The sequence below is a fragment of the Artemia sp. Qi Xiang Cuo genome, chromosome 4 (assembly GCF_049724085.1).
Source record: "Artemia sp. Qi Xiang Cuo chromosome 4, ASM4972408v1, whole genome shotgun sequence".
In the NCBI taxonomy this organism is placed as follows: Eukaryota; Metazoa; Arthropoda; class Branchiopoda; order Anostraca; family Artemiidae; genus Artemia; species Artemia sp. Qi Xiang Cuo.
Window position 1 is genome coordinate 20,282,838 of NC_142797.1, and position 21,954 is coordinate 20,304,791.

The following is a 21,954-nucleotide window of genomic DNA, read 5'->3' on the forward strand; positions in this document are numbered from 1 at the left end:
AACACCTGGCAATAAAAAACCATTAGACAATGTCTTATTCAGGAAGTTTCAAGTTATCATAGGAGTATGATATATTGTGACGAAAAGTGTTTTTCGCGTCATTATTATTATGGGCATTATGATTACAGACATTATGTTCCTACCATTCTGCGAGCAATTATGAAATTATTATTCTGACTGAAATGAAGCCTTGGTCATATACATACATTGTTGTACACCTGAAATTTAAGTCACAGTAAAACTATTACTTTTCTATTTGTGTTTGTTCCTATTATGTGCCTGTATCTCATTGCACAGTAGATAACTAGTTCAATTGCACTCCATAGGCAGCACACCTAAGGGATGTGATAACTCTACAAAGTTAGAATATAATCCTGATCTCACAGCTCTCCAAACAAATTTATTGCCTCCTGAGGCAATTCAAACATAGAAGTTTAATCTATTTTTATTTTCTTCCATAGGAAGGGGTGCTGTCACCCGTTTATCCTACTGTCCCTTACAAGTAGTGTAATTTTTAGCGGCACAAGTTTAAAATAGTAACAGCGCAATAAAACTTAACGGCACAAGTGGCGTGATACTTAATGGTACAAGTGGTGCGGTTCTTTCCATCCCCCATTACAGTTGGCATAGTCATAAGCGGCACAGGGCCGACAACCATTGAAATTCACGAACCAATAAAATTCCCCCGGCAGAACTGGCGGTATCTGAAGCTAATTAAGCAAATTCCTCGGCAGAATTAAGCAAAATTCACCCGGCAGAACTGGCACAGTCAGACTTTATTGCCACAAAAGGTCACTAGCCCTTTGAATTTCCAGTCGAATGAGCCCTTTTTTGAAGTTTCTACGAAAATGCTTTCTACAAAAACCTTATATGTCCCCAGGGCATAACTTACAGCCCTAGCCGTGAGGGGTTTGGGGGGTTTGTCAGTCTCAAAGACATAATTTCCAGAGCATTCAAGTACTTTGAAGAAAATACCTGTCTCAAAATTTTAATTGGATGAGTTTGGGGAAATGGTGGTCGTGAGTGGGGGGTTAGTTGCTCTCCAATCACTTTGACTATTAAAAAGGGCAGTAGCCCTTTCAATTTTCAATCAAATGAGATTATTTGAAGTTGATTTCTTGGATTTGAATTGGAAAATTAGAAAGGATTTGGACATTTGGAAGGAAGGTAAGATAGAAACCCTTACCTTCTAGCGCGATTAGTATAGAAATAGATAGTATAGTATAGAAAGTATAGAGAAATGTACAGATAGTATACAAATTTAGTTTGAAAACCGACCTTCGATTTTTACTGTTGTTTACAAACCATCAAGTGCATCATTTGATGAGTTTGCTGAAGGATTTGAATGTCTCGGTGCAAAGGTAAATAGATCTAGTCAAGAGTTTATATGTATGGGAGACTTTAATTTTGATTTGCTAAATATGCGTGGGCCGAATTTGGATTTGTTTTTAGCCTGATGATGTCAAATGATTTATGCCTGACCATGAGCATTCCAACGAGAATCACGGATCATTCGGAAACACTCATCGATAATGTGCTTATGTCTTCGGAGATACTAAGTAAAGCGTGCTGCTCTGTTGTTATAAGCCCAGCCTCCGACCATCTTCCTGTTGTATTGCATTTTAATTCTGAAGTGAAGAAAAATAATAGAAAGAATAAAATACCAATGTGGGAACTGAAGCCAGTTAATCTGAAAAATTTTGAAGAACAAATTAGTGTTATTGATTGGGAAACAGTACTGAATGAAGATCATCCGTCGGAAGCATTTGAAAAGTTTAACCAAATAGTGTCGAATATTTATGATAGCACGTGTCCGCTTAAGAAAATAAACCCCAGAAAGAATAAAACGAGAAAGCCATGGTGTGATGATGAGCTGCTTAAACTGTTTGATATGAGAAATCGGGCGTGTGAGGAGCATCTGAATCATCCGCAGAATAATGAGCTCATGTGATGTATAAAGAGCTCAGGAATAGGGCAAATGCCCTAAGAAGGCAAAAAAGAAAGCATATTTTGCAAATTTATTTGAAGAAAGTAAAGGTAACCCCTTTACTTTCTTTACTTAGGATGTGTTCAGCAACATAGCAAGTTGTGAATGATCTTCTAAAAGGTCCTACGAAGCCATCGGAGCCAAAAATCATGCTAAATAATAGGACCTTGGAAGAAACTGAGGAAATCTGCAACGCATTTGGACAACGTTTCTCTGAAATTGGCTGCGAGATCCAAGAAGAAACAAGGATCTCCCATATTTCCGAATCAAGCAGTTTTGTGGATGAGCGAGAAAGAGATTTCGGAGTGAATTTCCAGCCTTGTACTGAAAAGGAGGTACGCAAAATTGTTAGCACGATTAAGTCAAACAGTGCAGGAGTCGAAGGAATGAGCCTTAGAACGCTCAAGTCGGTGGTGGTTTATTTTCTTTATGTCATCGTATACCTTGTCAATATTTCTATAAATTCATCAAAAACTTTTTACACAAAATAAGTTTTCAAAAAAAAGTAAAGAACTCCATTAAACCAAAAATGAACAAAAATAGAATAAAATAATCTACCAAGCATACAACTACCACATATCAGTATCAATAAATAAATTAAACCCAAAACAAACGGAAATCAAATAAGTCAAACTCAAAACGAGCAGAAAGCAGGGTTCTAAACCCTATGGTTTCTAAAAGCTAAAATATAATTAGTACTTTACTGAAAAAAATTCATATGAATTTACTAGAAAAAAATGTGCATTTTCAGTTTAATATACATATGCTGATATTTATCCCTTAAAATCTTAATTATTTTTTATTTCTTTAAGTTATAACAGTGAAAACATTTAAAAGAATTTTTTTTTCAGTTAAGTGCAAATTACATTCTGACTTTTAAAAAACATAGGGTTTAGAGCCCTACTCAGATTAATTTCTGCTACAATTTGCAAGTAATATTTGACTAATCTTAACGAGAAAAAAAAACTGTCGAAACCTTTTAAAAAAGTACTAAGATCTTTATCTCTTGGGTAGTATGGAAAAGAGGTTTTTTTTAGACCTCTTGAGATAGCCATAAATATATGGCTATCTCAAAATTTTGAATGGATGTGTTTGGCGAAATTTTGGGCATGAGAGGCGGGTTAGTTGCCCTCCAATCACTTTCGACTATTAAAAAGGGCACAGGCCCTTTCAATTTCCAATCCAATGAGCCCTTTTTGAAGTTTCTACGACAATACTTTCTATAAAAACCTTCTATATCCCCAGGGCATAACTTATAACCCCCGTCCTGAGGGGTGTGGGGGGTTTATCCTCCTAAAAGACCTAATATCTAGAATTTGCGACAACGCTGAAAAAAATAGCTGTTTCTTAATTTTGATGGGATATCTTTGTGGGAATGGTGGGCGTGAAAGGGGGGTTAGTTCTCCTCAAATTACTCTCAACTATTCAAAGGGCACTAGTCCTTTCAATTTCCAATCTAGTGAGCCCTTTTTGAAGTTTTTACGACAAAGCTTTCTATAAAAACCTTATATGCCCCAGGGCACTTACAACCCTTGCCCTGAGGGCTGTGGGGGGAGTGTCCTCCTCAAAAACATAATTTCGCTTAGGAAATCAACTACGTTGAACACAATGGCTATCTCAAAATTTTGATTAAATGTGTTTAGGGAAATGGTGAGCGTAGAAGGGGTGTTAGTTGCCTTCCAATCACTTTCGGCTATTATAAAGGACACAAGCCCTTCTAATTTTCAATCGGATGAGCCCTTTTCGAAGTTTCTACGACAACTCCTTCGATACGAAGTGTCCTGGTAAAAAAAAAATAAATAAATAATAAATAATACATTGTGCCAACATCGTTCTTTACTTAGGCAGCGCTATTGCGCTGCCTATGAAAAGGGGGTGTTTCCGACTGCGTTTAAAATAGCTAAAGTTATACTGTTGCAAAAAGGTGGCGTCAAAACTGACATATGTAATTGGAGACCAATATCAATTCTCCCGATTTATTCAAAAATTTATAAAAAGATTGTTCATCACCGGCTTTACGAGTATTTGATAAAAATCGTTTACGCGAAGGTCAATTTGGCTTCCGGAAAGGACATTCGACTACACAGGCAGTCCAGCATCTTCTGTAGAACATTAACTCAGCACTTGAGAAAGGTGAGCAGTGCATGGGTATTTTTATTGATTTTAGAAAGGCTTTCGACACTGTTGATTTTAAGATTTTATTGGAAAGGCTGTTTTTTAGGCATAAAGGGTAGTGTTTTAGGTTGGTTTGAATCATATTTAAGTAAAGGAAGCTACGAGTGAGTTTGAGCAATAAATCTTTTCAGCCGTTTCCAATATAGTGCGGTGTTCCACAAGCTTCAGTTCTTGGTCCTCTCTTGTACCTGATATTCGTAGTGTGTTTCGATGCTACTACTATATTTAATGGTACTACTGCTACAACTAATAAACCTGAGGATATTAAGGCAAAAATTTTGGGCAATATTGTAACTGTATTGAAATAAATCGAAACACACTATGTCCATATAGGTTGTCAAGAGGACGTATAAGCAATGCTTCAGGACCGGTTGATGGTATTAAGCTAAAAATTTCATCGTGTGTTAAAGGGGTAACACACGTGTGTAAAATTTCATCGTGTGTTGGAAAAAAATGCGCTATTTGCATACTCCTACTAATGCTACTACAACTATTGCTGCGTATAATTACTGAACCATTCAACGATGCTGAAAAAAATCGATGTCTCAAATTTTGTTCGGATATTTTTTATGGGAAATGATGGGCGTGGGATGGGGGACGTTTCTCTCAAATCACTTTGACTCTTCAAAAGGGGACTATAACTTCCAATTTGAAATCAAATGAGATCCATCTGAATTTAACACGACCACCCATTCCATAAAAACCTTATATGCCACCAGGGCATAACTTAAAGCCTTTGCCCCAGTGCTCTGGGGTTTTTTCCCAACCCTGAAAGCATTGTTATATGTTCTTTGGACTATTTTAAACAAAGTTGCCATCGCACAATTTCAATCAAATGCATTTGGTGAAAAGAGGGGTAATTGGGTGGGGTGCTACTTGACATCCATCAATATTGACTCTCAAAAGGGACTGGAACTTCCAATTTCAACCAAATGAGCCACCTCTAAAGGTTGTACAACCATTCCTTTCATAAGAATCTTAAATGTCATAACTCAGGGCATAACTTACAACCCTCGCCCTCAGGCTCTGGTGGTTTGGATCAACGTCAAAAGCCTTGTTACATGATATTTGGACTATTTTGAATAAAAGAACTGTCTCAAAATATCTATTGGATACATCTCTGGAATATACGACGTTTTTAAGCGTATGGGGGGGGGGGGTATCTGCGCTCCGATCGCTTTGACTCTTAAAAAGGGCATTAGCACTTATGATTACCAATCCAATGAGTCCCCTCCAAAGCAAATACGATCACCTTTTTTATAAGAACCTTATATGCTCCAAGGGCAGAACTTACAACCCTTTCCCCGAGAGCTATAGGGGGGAGGCGTCTTTCTCATAGACATAATTTCCGGAACCTTCAACTACGATGAATAAAATTATTATCTCCAAATTTTGATATTGGAGGCGTTAAGGCAAATGCTGACCATGGAGGAGGGGGGGGCATCGTTTGCTCTCAAATCGCTTTGACTCTTAAAAACGGCCCTACAACTTCCAATTTCGAATCAAATAAGCCCCATCTGTTTTTTATACTACCGCCCATTCAATAAAAACCGTATATGTCCTCATAAAATAACTTATAACCCTATCCCCAGGGCGTTGGGGGGGGGGGGGGGGGTTGAGTCATCCCTAGAGAAATTATTATATGTTCTTTTGATTATTTTGAAAAAAATCGCTATCTCATAATTTGAATCAGATGCGTTTGGTGAAAGGACAGGTTGTAGAAGGGGGCTAAATACCGTCCACTTTTGACGCTTAAAAAGGAACTAGAACTTCCTATTTTCAACCAAATGAGCCTCTTCTAAAGTTAAAAAACCATCCCTTCAAAAAAAAAATACCCCTGGGCATAACTTACAACCCTTGCCCCTAATCTGTGGGGCACAGTATGTAAATTATGGATTATAGAAATATATAAATTAAAGAAATTATAGATCTATATCTTTATACTGCGCTCTGGAGTTTGTTCCAACCCCAGAAGCCTTGTTATATGATATCTAGACTATTTTGAATAGAATGGCAATCTAAAAATTTCTATTAGATGCATTTCGGGACAATACGGTGTGTGTGTGTGCGTGGGGGGGGGGGGAGCTGCCCTACGATCACTTTGACTCTGAAAAAGAACACTAGAGTGTCTAATCACCAATAAAATAAGGCCCCTCCAAAGTTTACATGACCACACTTTCTATAAAAACCTTATATGCTCCCAGAGCATAAATTACAACCCTTGCCCAGAGGGCTGGAGGGATTTTTTTTATCCTCAAAGCCATAATTACCAATCTTTTTGAAATGCGTTGAACAAAATGGCTATATCAAAATTTTGATTGGAAGTGTTTGGGGAGATGATGGGCGTGGGAGGCCCTCTGACCATTTTCGACTAATAAAAAGGCACTAGTCTTCTCAATTTTCTATCTAATGAGCCCTTTTTGAAACTTCTACGACAAAAATTTCTATATGAACCTTATATACCCTAAGGGCATAACTTACGACCCTTGTCCTGTGGGCTTTGGGGGGTGGTTGTCATCCTCAAAGACATAATTTCCAGACCTTTGAATTACGTTGAGCAAAATGGCCATATCAAATGTTGATTGGAAATATTTGGGGAAATGATGGGCGTCGGAGGGTTGATTCTTCCTCCGATTACTTTCGACTATTAAAAAGGGTAATAGATCTCTCAATTTCCGCTCGAATGAGCCCTTTTTGAAGTTTATACAAAAACACCTTCTATCAGGGCATAACTTACAACCTTAGCCCTGATGGCTGTGGAAGGGGGTTGCATACCTAATGAAAACCGAATTTGCAGACAAGCAAAAAGTATCACGAGGCAAAACATTCTTCCTCAATCTCTTTGGTAAATATTGTCTTTCATTCCTTTTGGCTTGGTATTTCATTCAGTGTCTGTTCGATACAGTAAACTCCAAAAGGATAGATTTCTGTTGTGTTTTTTCTTTTCTTCTTTTTTGTTAAGCCCTGAGGAAGACTTGGCGGAGGTCCTTGTCGAAATATTTGCTTGTTTTTCGTCTTCATGTTTTTGCCACTGGCTGACAAAATCCTCGTTTTCTCACCCTTTTTTGGTTTTATTTTTCATTTATTATTTCCTTTCCTCTCTTAGCTTCATATGGGTGTGGGTGGGCATTCGCCCTCCGATCGCTTTTGAGCATTAAAAAGGGCACTAGCCCTTTCAATTTCCAATCGAATGAGCCCTTTTTGAAGTTTCTATGACAACGCCTTCACTAAAATCCTTATATGCCCCCAGGGCATAACTTACAACCCTTGCTCTGAGAGCTGTGGGGGAAGTGTCATCCTCAAAGACTTAATTTCCGAACCTTTCAGCTACGTTGAACAAAATGGCTATCTCAAAATTTTGATTGGATGTGTTTGGGGAAATGGTGGGAGTCACAGTGGGGTTAGTTACCCTCCAATCACTTTCGACTATTAAAAAGGGCACTGGCCTTTTCAATTTCCAATCAAATTAGTCCTTTTTGAAGGTTCTACGACAACACTTTCTATAAAAACCTTATATACCCCAGGGCATTGCTTACAACACTTGCCCTGACTGTGGGGGGGGTTGTCATCCTCAAAGACCTAATTCCCAGAACTTTCAACTAAGCTCAATAAAATGGCTATCTCAAAATTTTGATTGGATGTGTTTGGGGAAATGGTGGGTGTGAGAGTGGGGTTAGTTACCCTCCAATCACTTTCGACTATTAAAAAGGGCACTGGCCTTTTCAATTTCCAATCAAATTAGTCCTTTTTGAAGGTTCTACGACAACACTTTCTATAAAAACCTTATATACCCCAGGGCATTGCTTACAACACTTGCCTTGACTGTGGAGGGGGTTGTCATCCTCAAAGACCTAATTTCCAGAACTTTCAACAACGTTGAACAAAATCGCTATCTCAAAATTTTGATTGGATGTGTTAGGGGAAATGGTGGACGTAAGAGTCAGTTGCCCTCCAATCACTTTTGACTATTTAAAAGGGCACTAGCCCTTTCAATTCCCTTTGAATTCAATTTAAGGCATTAAGCGAATATTGCCTCAAATTTCTATTTAAAGAAGTATTCCTATTTATTTTGATTTTAATTTCAATTGCCTCTCGAACAACCTGTTTTATGCCTAAATAATTGCTAAGAAGGGCAGTTTCTTCGAAAAGCATTTTATGGCTAGGATTATCATAGATATGACTATTATCAATAAAGACAATAGGATAACCGTTTCCAAAAAGAATGTCTCTAAAAAAAAATTGGGTCTTGAAAATTGGGCCTTAAATTCATATTTTTTAAAACATGTCTATTGGGGGCGTTACATGGACGATGTAGTATCGCTCTGGAATTATCAGGGAAATGAACTAAGGGGCTTTCTCGATCACCTTAATACATATGACCGAAATCTACAGTTTAGCTTAGAAAATGAAATTTCAAATAAACTACCGTCTCCGGGTGTATTAATTATTCGTAGCGTTGATAAACTGGATTTTACAATTTACAGAAAACCCACATAAAATAACAGATACCTACATTTCAAATCTAATCACCCCCCACGATTTGACATATCTGTAGTCATCTCTCTTGTCGATCGTGCCCTAAACATTTACTCTGAATCTCACATCACAGATGAACAAATTTTATTAGAGACATACTTTTTGGAAACGGTTATCCTATTGTCTTTATTAACAATACAATTAGCTGAAGATTGGCAAGACACTTCCGTAAAATCAAGAGCCTTTTACCATATGAAGTTCCCGCCAAACCCTCAAATATAATTTACATTCCATATATTCCAGAAGTCACTAAAAGTTTAAAAAAAAGTTTCCACGCAAAATAATTTTTAGGTAGTATTTACCAATAATTTAAAAATCATGAGTCTCCTAAACTTTGGTAAAGACATAACCCCAGTTACTCACCAAAGAGGGGTTTATGAAATACCATGTGACTGTGGCAGCTATTATGTTGGTAGAACCCATTAAAATTTAGAAAAACGCCTACAACAACACAAAGATGACACAACTAAAGCTTTAAATTCTAAAAGTACAAATATTTCTTTTTATTATGCTCTAAGCAGTCATATCTTTGATAGTCCTAGTCATATAATGCTTTTTGAAGAAATTCCCCTTATTAGCAATGATTTAGGTATAAAATAGGTTGTTCGAGAAGCAATTGAAATTAAAATCAAATAAATAGTAGTACTTCTTTAAAATGATTTAACTAATTATATTAAAAAACCAGTAAATAATTCCACTCAACCTGTTACGGATAGACCTTCTAGGCTGGCTGCCAAAAAGGCAAGATTACCATTAAGAGCTTGTATGTAAATGTTTCTTATTCCATTTGAATGAACTGTCTTTTTTCATATCGCTTGATGTACCATTCCTGGTTGAATTTCCTTGAAGTAATGATGCTTGGGCTGTTTTGCGTTCCACTTACAACCCTTGCCATGAGGGCTGTGGGGAGAGTGTCATTCTCAAAACACATAATATCTGGACGTTTCAACTACGTTAAACAAAATGCCTATCACAAACTTTTAATTGAAATGTTTGGGGAAATGGTGGGCGTGAGAGGGGGAATTTCCTTGAAGTAATGATGCTAGGGCTGTTTTAAATTTTTTGTTTTGTTTTAACGATTGAATTTTAATGTGAGTTCTTTTATATTTGTTTTTTCTTCATTTGTTTTGCTGAGGACAGTCCTTGGATATAGGGTCGAAATATTCATTTAAGGTTGCGTTCCACTGTCTCATAAAAAATATAAAAAAAAAATCCCCATTGTTCTACTTGCTGTTTAGGAAATAGTAGGCATGAGAGGGGGGTTAATTTCCCTCCAATTTCTTTCGACTATTAAAAAGGGCACTAGCCCTTTGAATTTCCAATCGAAAGAGCCCTTTTTCAAGTTTCTACGACAACGCTTTCTATAAAAACCTTGCATGCCCCCAGGATATAACTTATAACCCTTGCCCTGAGGGCTGTGGGGGTGTCATACTCAAAGACCCAACTTCCAGAATTTCCAACTACCTTGAATAAAATGGCTATCTCAAAATTTTGATTGTATGTGTTTGGGGAAATAGTGGGCGTGAGATGTGGGTTAGTTGCCCTCCAATTACTTTTGACTATTAAAAAGGGCACTAGCCAATGTTCAACCCAATGAGCCATTTTTGAAGTTTCTACGACAACGCTTTCTATAAAATAAATTATATGACCCCAGGGCATAACTTACAACCCCTGCCCTGAGGGCTCTGGGGAGAGTGTCATCCTCAAAGACTTAATTTCCAGAACTTATAACTACGTTGAACAAAAGGGAAATAGTGGGCGTGAGAGGGGGGTTAGTTGCCCTCCAATCCCTCCCGACCCTTAAAAAAGGGCGATAGCCCTTTCATTTTCCAATCGAATGAGCCTTCTCTGAAGTTTCTACGACAACCCTTTCTATAAATACCTTATATGCCCCCAGGACATATCTTATAACCCTTGCCATGAGGGCTGTGGGGAGTGTCATTCTCAAAACACATAATTTCTGGACGCGTCAACTACGTTGAACAAAATACTATACTCAAAATTTTAGTTGGAGGTGTTTGGGGAAATGGTGGGCGTGAGAGGAGGGGTAGTTGTTCTTCAATCACTTTCGACTATTAAAAAGGGCACTTGCCCTTTCAATTTTCAATCGAATAAGCCATTTTTGAAGTTTCTACAACACTTTCTATAAAAACCTTATATGCCCCCAGGGCATAACTTAAAACTCTTGCTCCGAGGGCTCTGGGGGGATTGTCATCCTCAAAGACCTAAGTTCCAGAACTTTCAAGTACGTCGAAAAAATGGCTATCTCGAAATGTTGATTGGATGTGTTTGGGGAAATGATGGGTGTGAGAGGAATGTTAGTTTTCCTCGAATCGCTGTCGACTATTAAAAAGGGCACAAGCCCTTTCAATTTCCAATCGAAGAAGCCCTTTTTGAAGTTTCTACGACAACCCATTCGATATGAAGTGCCCTGGTCTAAAATAATAATAATAATAATAATAAAACATTGTGCCAACATCGTTCTTTACTTAAGCAGCGCTATTGTGCTGCCTATGATTCCACTGAGGTCGTGAACTTCAACTTTATGACACGCTCTGAGATTCTGATATCTTTCTCAAATTCAGATACCGATAATTGCGAAGAGCAAACTTTTTTTTCATCGAAAACACGATCAAACTTGAGTATGGTTTGCCAGATGTCTTGTATTTGATTTCAATGATATTAAAAGGAAAGATAATGGCTGAATTTGGAAAGGAAAATCTGATCAAATCGAGACATGTGAAATGGAGAGACCAGGTGGAATAAGGATTAGAACTGGAATTAGGAAAATTTTCTGCTCTATCACAATAATTCTGCAATCGTGTAATCTTTTATTTATTATTATCTTAATATTTATCAATTACGCTAATTAAATTAATCATTCTTATTATTACATTGAAACAGTCATTATGACACAGTCTTTCTCAAGAAGAGAATTTTGAATTGGAAACACACCTTTAGAAGACATATGAAATCCTATCCCTTGTAAATACTTTCTACTGTAAACTAAAAAAAGCAGGTAAAGTTAAGGGTAGCTTGATAATACTTTAGGAAACAGGATAGAACACCTTCAGGACGAGAGAAAGATGTTTGAGAGTCCACCAAGCAGTAAGGCTAGTTTTTACTCGAGAAGGGGAAGAAGATGGGAGTGTTTCACTATAGTTATTATAATCAATTTTCTTTTGAAGAGTGTTGTTCACTTTTCTAGAATATACTATTACTACTGCTACTAACAACTCACCACAACACCAAGCCGTCTGAGGCCAACACAGCTATGCACGCTCCTCCTCCATCCCAATTTATTCAAAGCATCCTCTCTACACCCTTCCAGGAAGTTCCCATTTCCCCTAAATCTTTCCTTACGACATCGTCTCACCCCAACCGAGGAAGACCTGTTTTTCGTCTAGGCCTAGACGGTTGAACAAAAATGACAACCTGTCTTCTTTTATCCGCAGAACGTATCCTAGCCGTCTCCACCTTTCTCTCATTAGAACTCCTGAATGCGGGATTGAACTACACCTTTTGTACTGCGTACTGTTTGAACTACGGTCAGTCAGTCGGGTACCTAAAACGGTCCGTAGGCAATTTCTGAGGAAAAAATCTAGCAAATTTTCCTCCGTTTTTCAGAGCGCCCATGCTTCAGACCCATACTTGACCACTGTCATCACTGTAGCTTCAACACATCATATATTCTTCCTAAAACCGTACTGTTCTTCTCTTAAAACTGTGTCTACAGCATCTCTAAATCTAAAAAGTACCATCATACTAAGTAATTTGCTACCTAGAGAAACCAGGCTAATACCTTTATAATTACAACACTTATTCTTTTCACTTTTTTTCTACAGGAGTTTAATTAGGGTTTTGAAAACCATAAAATGGAGCTTAATTATGATCCAAATATTGAATTAGAAATATCTTTTTATTGTGACTTGGATACTTGTTAAAAATTTTTATCAGCATCTCACCTACTCCGAGAGCTTAAATACATCAGAGTTTAGATTTGAAAGCAGAATAGCCTACGAAGGTAATCAGTCTGAACTGAAGATCAGTAAGATCATAAGACAATCAGAGGACGGCTTACAATTAACACACAGAGCAACAGAAGAACAAAACAAATATGTAACTATGTCACATTTATCACATAGATGAGAGGGAAATCACTACAGGAACGTCGAAATGGAAAGGGTGCCATCCCCTTAGCAAGAAAATTCACATAAACAAAAAACATCAAGGCAGAGAATGTTCAGAATAATAAAAAACGATTGGCAAGATCACTAGATGACTCAGGAGAGCATGTTCCCAGGACGAGGATAGCTCATACACGTCAAGATATGTCCAAGAAAGTTAACAAACGTAACAACAACAAAGAAAAGGAATGTATAAAATAATAGAAAGGGATTGAAACAAGAGACAAAGTAGATAAAGACCAGCTTCTGAGGGTAGTTCATTCAGCTCAAGATAAAATGTAATGCATATTCACTATAAGAAACCTAAAATATACGAAGTTTCACCATCGGAGAGTTTGTCTCATATTGGACATAATTTTTTCCACGATTCACACTAGTGAAGTTACAAAATAGTCCTTCAAAAATAATACATGAAACAAGCGCCAGCATAAAAACTCAAGCTCTCAATCACTCAGATTTGGAGTAAATTGAAAACGAAACATTTAAAAGAATAAAAAAAAGTTCTTAAAGTGTGAAATTTTCAAAATATCTAAACTTCCTTCCCTAGCATTTAACTTTATTTGATTTTAATTCAGTAGATTTAAATACATTTTTTTGGCTGACTAATATTATAGATTACTTAGTTTTTGTTCATTAATATTGCAATATATTCGTTACAAACTTTCAAGTTCCCCATTTCAACATTTTCACATTAGGGCTTTTCAAGAAAGTCATCCATTTTCAAAAGTTCATATTTTTCAGACTTTAAATCCAGAAATTTGACAAGTCAGAAGATTCGACTTTTCGGGCAAGCGAACGACTGTTAAGGAGTTCTATTGCACATTTAAACCAGAATGTCTCTGGGGATTCGAAACTGTGACTTGGGATACAGAAAATTTTTGGGGATAAAAGATGTGTCAGGGGGATGGGAATGCACCTCAGATGAGGAATGTGTCTGGTTTTGTTGCTAGGAAATTGTTTCTAGGTACAAAGTATCTTTCAGGATATATTGAATATGTCTTGATAGCGTATCATGGCAGTCTATTGCTATTGGATATGTCGTGACAAACAAAAAAAGTAAAAGAACTTGTGATAAACTCATGATTTTATAAGAACTATATTTTAAAATTAATCCTCTGCTTGATAATCGTAAGGTTCATAACGTCCGTATGGAGCCGCTCTCTGTAATTAAAATTAACATAATCCTCTTTTATGACCAAAGAAAGAGATCTATCTGTCTGGTTTCAGCATTAACACGAAACGAATAGTCTAAAGTTTCCCTTGACATGGATTTCAAGAAAGCAAATATTTTAGTAAATGTCCACGTTTCATAACGTCCCAGCAAGACAAAATGATTTTCAGACATTGTTCAAAAGCAAAACAGGAGAAAGGAAGAGCAACAGAGATGGTTAGAGAGCGAGCGAGCGAAAGAGAGAGAGAGAGAGAGAGAGAGAGAGAGAGAGAGAGAGAGAGAGAGAGAGAGAGAGAGAGAGAGAGAGAGAGAGACAGACAGACAGACAGACAGAGAGAGAAAGAAAAAGAGAGAGAGAGAGAGAGAGAGAGAGAGAGAGAGACAGACAGACAGAGAGAGACAGAAAAAGAGAGAGAGAGAGAAAGAAAAATAGAGAGAGAGAGAGAAAGAAAGAGCGAGCGGGAGAGAAGAGAGCGAGCGAATGATAGAGAGAGAAGATTTTACATCGTTCTGCACAGGATTTCCATTAGTGTTTTGACCTTCCTTGTACTTGGACGCAGAACTGCCGGAAAACGAGCTTGATTTCATGTTACAGAAATGAACCACTTCGTAGTCATAAATGTTGCCACTTCCAACATAAACTGCCCAGTGTTTATAAGTCACTCTATCGAATTCTAACAGATCTCCTAAGTCAAGGAAGATTTTGTTAAGCGTAGCAAATTAAAAAACTAAAAAAGTAAAAAAAGAGAAGTGAAGACCTTAGAGCAGTAAACGTGTTTAAGCTCAATGCGCCTCTTAGAATCATAGTCTATTGGCTGAGCAGCTTATTTCAAAGATAATATAAATTCCTATTATTTAACGAATAGCACCCGTAAATGTATTATCTATTGCTATAACTCATGGCAGAAAGCTTTTTGATGAGATGAAAGTGCACAACCGTACATTATATTTGTTCAAGGGTTATATATTTTAGAAAACCTTCCAAAAAATGGTCTTTTAATTATAGATGATCTTATAAGTGAAATTGACAAATATTCTTCAGCTATTCTTAAACTCTGGGCTGTTTTTTCACACAATCATAACTTGTCAATGGTGCTAATAAGTCATAACTTATTTACTAAGAATAAAGCTTTTAGAACTATATCTCTGAACACCACCTATTTCATTTTATTTCGAAATCCAAGAGAAATGTCTTCAACTATGAAAATATGAAAGCAAGTATTCCCCACAAACCCTTATTGTCTCTTAGAAGCCTAAAATTATTCTACACCGCGTCCTTTCGGACACATTCTTGCAGATTTATATCCAGAAGATAGGAACTGTATGGTAATAAGTGATAAATTTGACATTATTTACATAAACATTTATTTACCATGCGCAAAGAAAAAATGGTTTAGTTGCAATCATGGAGCAGTTGAAAAAACACTATTTCTTAGTGTTGTTATCTAAATCAATGCCGTAATTTAAAAAAAGAAATTCTTGAAAATACAGACCCAAATTCTATCAAAATAATTAGCGAACTTTGTATAAATATTGCGGTTCCTTCTCTAAGAAGTCAGACTGTTTGAAGATGGGGTGCTGTAAACACAAGCACAATCTAAAATCCTAGAGCAAAAGGAAATATCTTAGGTAGAAACGTAAAAATCTTGTTCAAAGGGGTGGAGGCTTATCAAACAGTTCGTGGTAACGAACTGTAAGGAAGGAGCGACACTGCTCAATAGTAACCGAAACTTTAAAAAACAGAATTCTGGCTAAACCCTACAAATTGACGCCAATAGAACTCGCCCTTTCACCAATGGAACACTTTGAGGACAATCTAAGTAAATTCATTAATGATGAGTATATTTCCTTTGATAAAAAATTACTTTTACTTCAAGATTCACTTCGAGTGGACAAACATAAACCGTGTCATGTAAGACCAATCAATGCAAGCGTCATTGATCAAAAAAAAGGAAGCATCTCTTCAAGATTCTTGAACAATAACACACTCAAAAGAGGAATTGAGTTCAATGGTCTCAAGTATGGGAAATCTACTGCCAGTGAACGAAGTAAAAGAGTCTTAACATAATTATGTCATGGAAAGTAGTCAAGATCAAATTCAAGTTGATAGTAATGGGAAACGAATTATAATTCAAGGGAAAAGTTATAATCTACTTGATTTAATATATGATATGGTTAGAAATCGTAAAAGACTTTTATCATTTGACAGTCATCTATTCAACTTTTTAAATACATTAAACTTCCCGAAAAGTCTTATTATCAATAAGCAAATTCTAAAGAAATTACAAGAACATAGTGCCAGTCACCACCACCATCAACATTAAAAGAAGAAGATGAAGATTTTAAATCAATCTTTGAAAATACTAAGAAGAGAATACTTTGAAGAAGAAGAGAATACTAACACAACTAGTAGCAGTAGAAACATTGATTTGATGACACCGGTGGTAGCTATGGCTACACAAAAGCGAACACGTATTGATATCAACTTATCGCCACCAACCATCATTACCCGCTAGTATGCAAAAGGCTAGCGGACATTACACTACATGTTTGTGTTCAAAATGGTTGAAGTTTTGAAATATGCTTATGAAAATATTGGTGAAGTGGGAAGTTTAATTTCTCCCACCACAGTTTCTAAATTCACTGGTATTGGTATCAAAAGTGTAAAAGAGTATCTACAAAATGAACCAAGTTACACTGTACATCGAATCTATAGGGTTCATGGTAATGATTATCGAAAAACTAAAGCCGTTTTGCCACTGGCATATAATGCAAGGACATCTTTTAACTCTAGATGAGATTCAAAGGCGTTACAATACCCCTACAAACAGAGTTGCCACCGTCAGTGGAATTTTACTAGATCTAGTAAAAAACAAAAAATCTAGTAAATTTAGAGGATCTAGTAAATTCCCCGAAATCTTGTAAAAAGTCATGATTTGTAGTAAACAAAACTTTGTTATTTTCCATGAATTCAGGGGGAAAAATTAGGGTCTTTTCTTTAAAAAATCTGATTTCTATTACGTTAGATATTATTGCTACTATTGCTCTCATTTATGCTATTTCGCGTCAACCCTAGCGCTTAAAAATCTCTACCTTTCTCTCGGCTTCTTCTTGATACTCGCTTTGAAAGGCAAACTATTTAAAATCAGGACTGGTACGCCGGCTTAATTTGTTTTCAGGAAAGGTTTCCTAGACTCTCATAATAGCTGCTACGTTTGTTAGTTAGCCTTGTCCCTTTTTAAAGACGCTGCTGGAAACGAACTGTTTCTGTAATTGCTCAAATTCCTTCTGACTCTCTGCAGCTTGCCCCATTCAAATGCTGGAGCAGATAGGCCGTTCTTGATTTTGTCGGTCGGCAAAACTAAAAACCGAAATTGGTAAAATGTCTTGGTGTTTCTTCCCTGATGAAAACGAAGCAACTTGTTCTCAGGTCGTCAAGTGGAGTACATTACTGGATGATCCCCTGCGATTTGACTCGGGCTATCAAGAAATGGAACCAAGTAGACCCCATCAGTCAGAATTTGACACTAGTTGATACTTTAAATTCGGATGAGGCCGAGGACGATTAAAGCCTTTTAAGTGCGACTTTTTTAATTGTGACTACAAATTTTTCTTCTTACTTTTTAACTTGTATGTTTTGCCTGACCTGAAAACTATTGACACAATGTTTTTTTTAACTAATTATTGTGTGTTATATAAGTTTTCTTTTTCTTGGCAGCCCTAGTCGAACTTGAGGTTGACTTTAATTTACATATTTTTACAACTAAACCGGTAGCCGATTGCGTCATTTCCGTTTTGAAGTGGCATAGATTGTATTGGTTTTTGATTTCCTTGAATAAAAACGAGAGAGAAGCCAGGAAAAACAGTTAAAAAATCCTAAATAAATTGCTTTAAAATTTGCCAGAAATCTTTGTAAGCAGCTTATCAGTTATTTAAAGACCAGCCCAATTAGTGTTTTAAAAGTGGCAAATTTCCTCTTAAAAATGCAAAATTAAGGGTTTAAATTTCAAACCTAAAAACAGAAACTGAAGGACAAATTTCAAAAGCCGTCACTTTCAAACACACATCAGATTCTAAGCACTCCATTGCCTGAATTGCATCGTGAATATGAGTTGTAGCTGTTTTTCTTCGTTGATTGTTTTTTAATTTTACAATATATCTGAATTTTATGACCTGAAGACCATTGATTAATTTAAAGCCGCACTTTACCAGCAGGATTTCCAGAATCCAAGAATCGAGACTATTCTTTGACGTCTTGGATACACCGCATCTGAATTATGAAGCCTATTCAGTATTACATCCAAATAATAAAAAAAGGGATATTTGAACTTATAGGTTTCCGGAATTTTCAATCATAATATGAAAACGAAAGAAAAGAGGAAAAGAGAAAAAAGATTGTTGAAATCCTACTGATGATCCTCCTATAGTAAAAGTCTATGCGTGATGGTGCGAGTGCGGTGGGAGCCGGACGCGCCAAAAAAATTTTTGAGCATTTAGTAAAAACAGATGCGATTTAGTAAATTTTTCCTCTTAGATCTAGTAAATTCTTCCAGGCAAGGGTGGCAAACCTGCCTAGAAATATATTCTACTTGCAATTAGTGTGTTTAGTCGCTATGCATATGCTATTCCATTGCGGACAAAGAGAGGTGTTGAACTTCTTAAAGCTATAGGAAGTATTCTTGACCAAAAGTGTTATCGAAAAATTCAAACGGGTCGAGGTAGTGAATTTGTTAATCCACTTGTAAAAAAAAAACCAGATCTACGGACAACAGCCTCTGCCAAGGGCTGCCTCGACCTTTTCGGGGTACCGGCAAGACTGGGGACCTTGCGGTGAACTCTTTTCCCACTAGAGGAGTGGCGCCCCTCGAGGAAATTATAGCCTAGTTAACGACACAGCATTCGCACGGGATTCTGACTAATGGACAATTCCTGTGGGCTTGGTATGTTTTGAAGGGCGTCTTCGGGCTGAAATACCTCTTTCTAGCTAATTTATCTATTATGGGCTGCCTCCCCGTAGTAGCATAATATTTGCAGGCATGAATAAATAATGAGTCGGAGGTAATAGGCTTGAGATTGTCTGTGCAGAATTTCAACTCTTGTTGATAGAAGAGCATCGCCAAGTGTTGAAAACCATTTTGTGACCAAGATGGGTCCAGAATTGGATAAATCCTCCATTCATGTAGGTCACAGGGACTTCTTGCTCTTCGGTTCTAAGCCGGCTTAAGCACTTCGGTGTTGACTAGAGAAGATATGTGATCCCCGTCCTGCACTGGTATCCGGGATCATTGCTTCTCCTTAGGCGAAAATTATTTCAATGATTTAAAGAAAGTAGGGGGAGGGTAACTATTTCTAAAGGGAAAAAATCATTGACCTCCAATGAGCTAGAATACTGCCAGTACAAGATCACAGGGGTTTGAATATGACCGGTACAAGATTACATCACCAGAGCAATGAATTTACGTAACTGTTATAACACAATTCCACCTTGAGACTGTTTATATTGATCATGCTTCGAGGCTAGGATTACAGTTCGTTTCAAAGCATTATGGAGCAAACATCAAATATGGATGATTTAGAAGTTATTGCAATCCAAATTTATAACGTAGGTTCTGTTTATAAATAATTAATTGAGATATTTAAATGGTAAATTTTTACCATATCACATTATTGACTATAGTGGATATACAACTCGATGCCCCTCTTTTATGCTTTTTTCGAATATAATATTTTTTTTTTGTTGGAAATGAATTTTAGCCCCCACCCCAATATATTCAAATTCAGGGTATATATTTGCAAATTAGAGGGGGTGGGGTTGCATAAAGTCTATGTTAAGTATAAACCAGCTAGCATTTTTTTTTATCAGATCGCATTTATTTTTTATTAGGCTAGCTTTCGAAACTGTCATTTGATATAAATTTAGGCCTATAGGTTGTGTTAACGAGCTTTTTCTGTCTAAGTTATACTATGATTGTGATTATTTTCCATGAAGATAAAGTTTCACTTTAATTCTAAATTTTCTTAAATTCAGTTCCGATTTTTCTCAAAGAGATGAAAAAATTTAAAGTTCTGTTCCAAATTTTTCATAGAAGATAGAACAAGTTATACTTTGATCGTGAATATTCACCATGAAGATAAGGAGCTTCACTTTAATTCTGAGTTTTCTCAAAGAAGTGCAAAATGTTCAAGTTATCTTCTGAATTTTCTTAAAGAAGAGAAAAAGTTAGCTCAATTCTGAATTTTACCAATGAAAATGAAAAAAGCTTCCATTTCAGTTCTTAATTTCTCAAAGACATAAAAAAATTAAAGTTATGTTCTAAATTTTTCCGTAGAAGATAGGAAATATGATTGTGATTATTTTCCAATGAAGATAAAAAGTTTCACTTCAATTCTAAATTTTCTTAAATTCAGTTCCGATTTTTCTCAAAGAGATGAAAAAATTTAAAGTTATGTTCCAAATTTTTCATAGAAGATAGAAAAAGTTATACTTTGATCAGAAATATTCGCCATGAAGATAAGGAGCTCCACTTTAGTTCTGAGTTTTCTCGAAGAAGTGCAAAATGTTCAAGTTCTCTTCTGAATTTTCTTAAAGAAGAGAAAAAAAAGTTAGATCAATTCTGAATTTTACCAATGAAAATGAAAAAAAGCTTCCATTTCAATTCTTAATTTCTTAAAGACATAAAAAATTTAAAGTTCTGTTACAAATTTTTCGTAGAAGATAGAAAAAAGTTATACTTTGATCGTGAATATTCACCATGAAGATAAGGAGCTCCACTTTAATTCTGAGTTTTCTCGAAGAAGTGAAAACTGTTCAAGTTCTCTTCCAAATTTTCTTAAAGAAGAGAAAGAGTTAGCTCAATTCTGAAATTTACCAATGAAAATGAAAAAAGGCTTCCACTACAGTTCTTAATTTCTCAAAGACATAGAAAATTTAAAGTTCAGTTCTAAATTTTTCCGTAGAAGATAGGAAAAGTTATACTATGATTGTGATTATTTTCCATGAAGATAAAAAATTCACTTTAATTCTAAATTTCCTTAAATTCAGTTCCGATTTTTCTCAAAGAGATGAAAAAATTTAAAGTTCTATTCCAAATTTTTCGTAGAAGATAGAAAAAAGTTATACTTTGATCGTGAATATTCACCATGAAGATAAAAAATTCCACTTTAATTCTAAATTTTCTCAATGAAGCGCAAAATTTTCAAGTTCTCTTCTAATTTTTCCAAGAAAATAAAAAGGTTCCATTTCAGTTCTGGGTTTTCTCAAAGAGATGAAAAATTTATAATGCAAAAAGCTAGATTCTTTTTTTTTACTAAAGCAAGTGCTACCATCTATTTCAGTTAAGGTATAGATAATAGCACAACTGATATTTCCTTCACTCGGGCAACTGCAGCCAACCTACAATACCACCTTTTTTTCAAATAACTGCATTAACGTTAGGTTCATGTAGAATGGCGCTCCACGCGAAGTGAACCTAAATTAACCTAAAGTGCATGCAGTTATTTCAAAAAGGGTGGTATTGTTGGTTGGCTGCAGATTCCCGGTGAGAAAATTAAAAGTTCAAAATTTACTATGTCTTTGAGAAATTAAGAACTGTAGTGGAAGCCTTTTTTCATTTTCATTGGTAAATTTCAGAATTGAGCTAACTCTTTTTCTTCTTTAAGAAAATTTGGAAGAGAACTTGAACATTTTGCACTTCTTTGAGAAAACTCAGAATTAAAGTGGAGCTCCTTATCTTCATGGTGAATATTCACGATGAAAGTATAACTTTTTTTTATCTTCTACAAAAAATTTGGAACAGAACTTTAAAATTTTTATGTCTTTGAGAAATTAAGATTTGAAATGAAAGCTTTTTTTCAATTTCATTGGTAAAATTCAGATTTGAGTTAACTTTTTTTCTCTT

The 21,954-nt window shown here is 36.0% G+C and overlaps 1 protein-coding gene across 3 annotated transcripts in view; it reads right to left on the bottom strand.

Moving 5' to 3' along the window:
- LOC148952867 (phospholipase A and acyltransferase 3-like) overlaps nt 1-21,954 on the bottom strand; it is a 161,639-nt gene that overhangs the window by 70,321 nt on the left and 69,364 nt on the right. For all 3 annotated transcript variants that reach the window (XM_089087454.1, XM_089087453.1, XM_089087455.1), the window contains one exon: nt 14,561-14,742. In XM_089087454.1, coding sequence (XP_088943580.1) covers nt 14,561-14,742 — 182 coding nt within the window. The remainder of the gene's footprint in view (nt 1-14,560; nt 14,743-21,954) is intronic.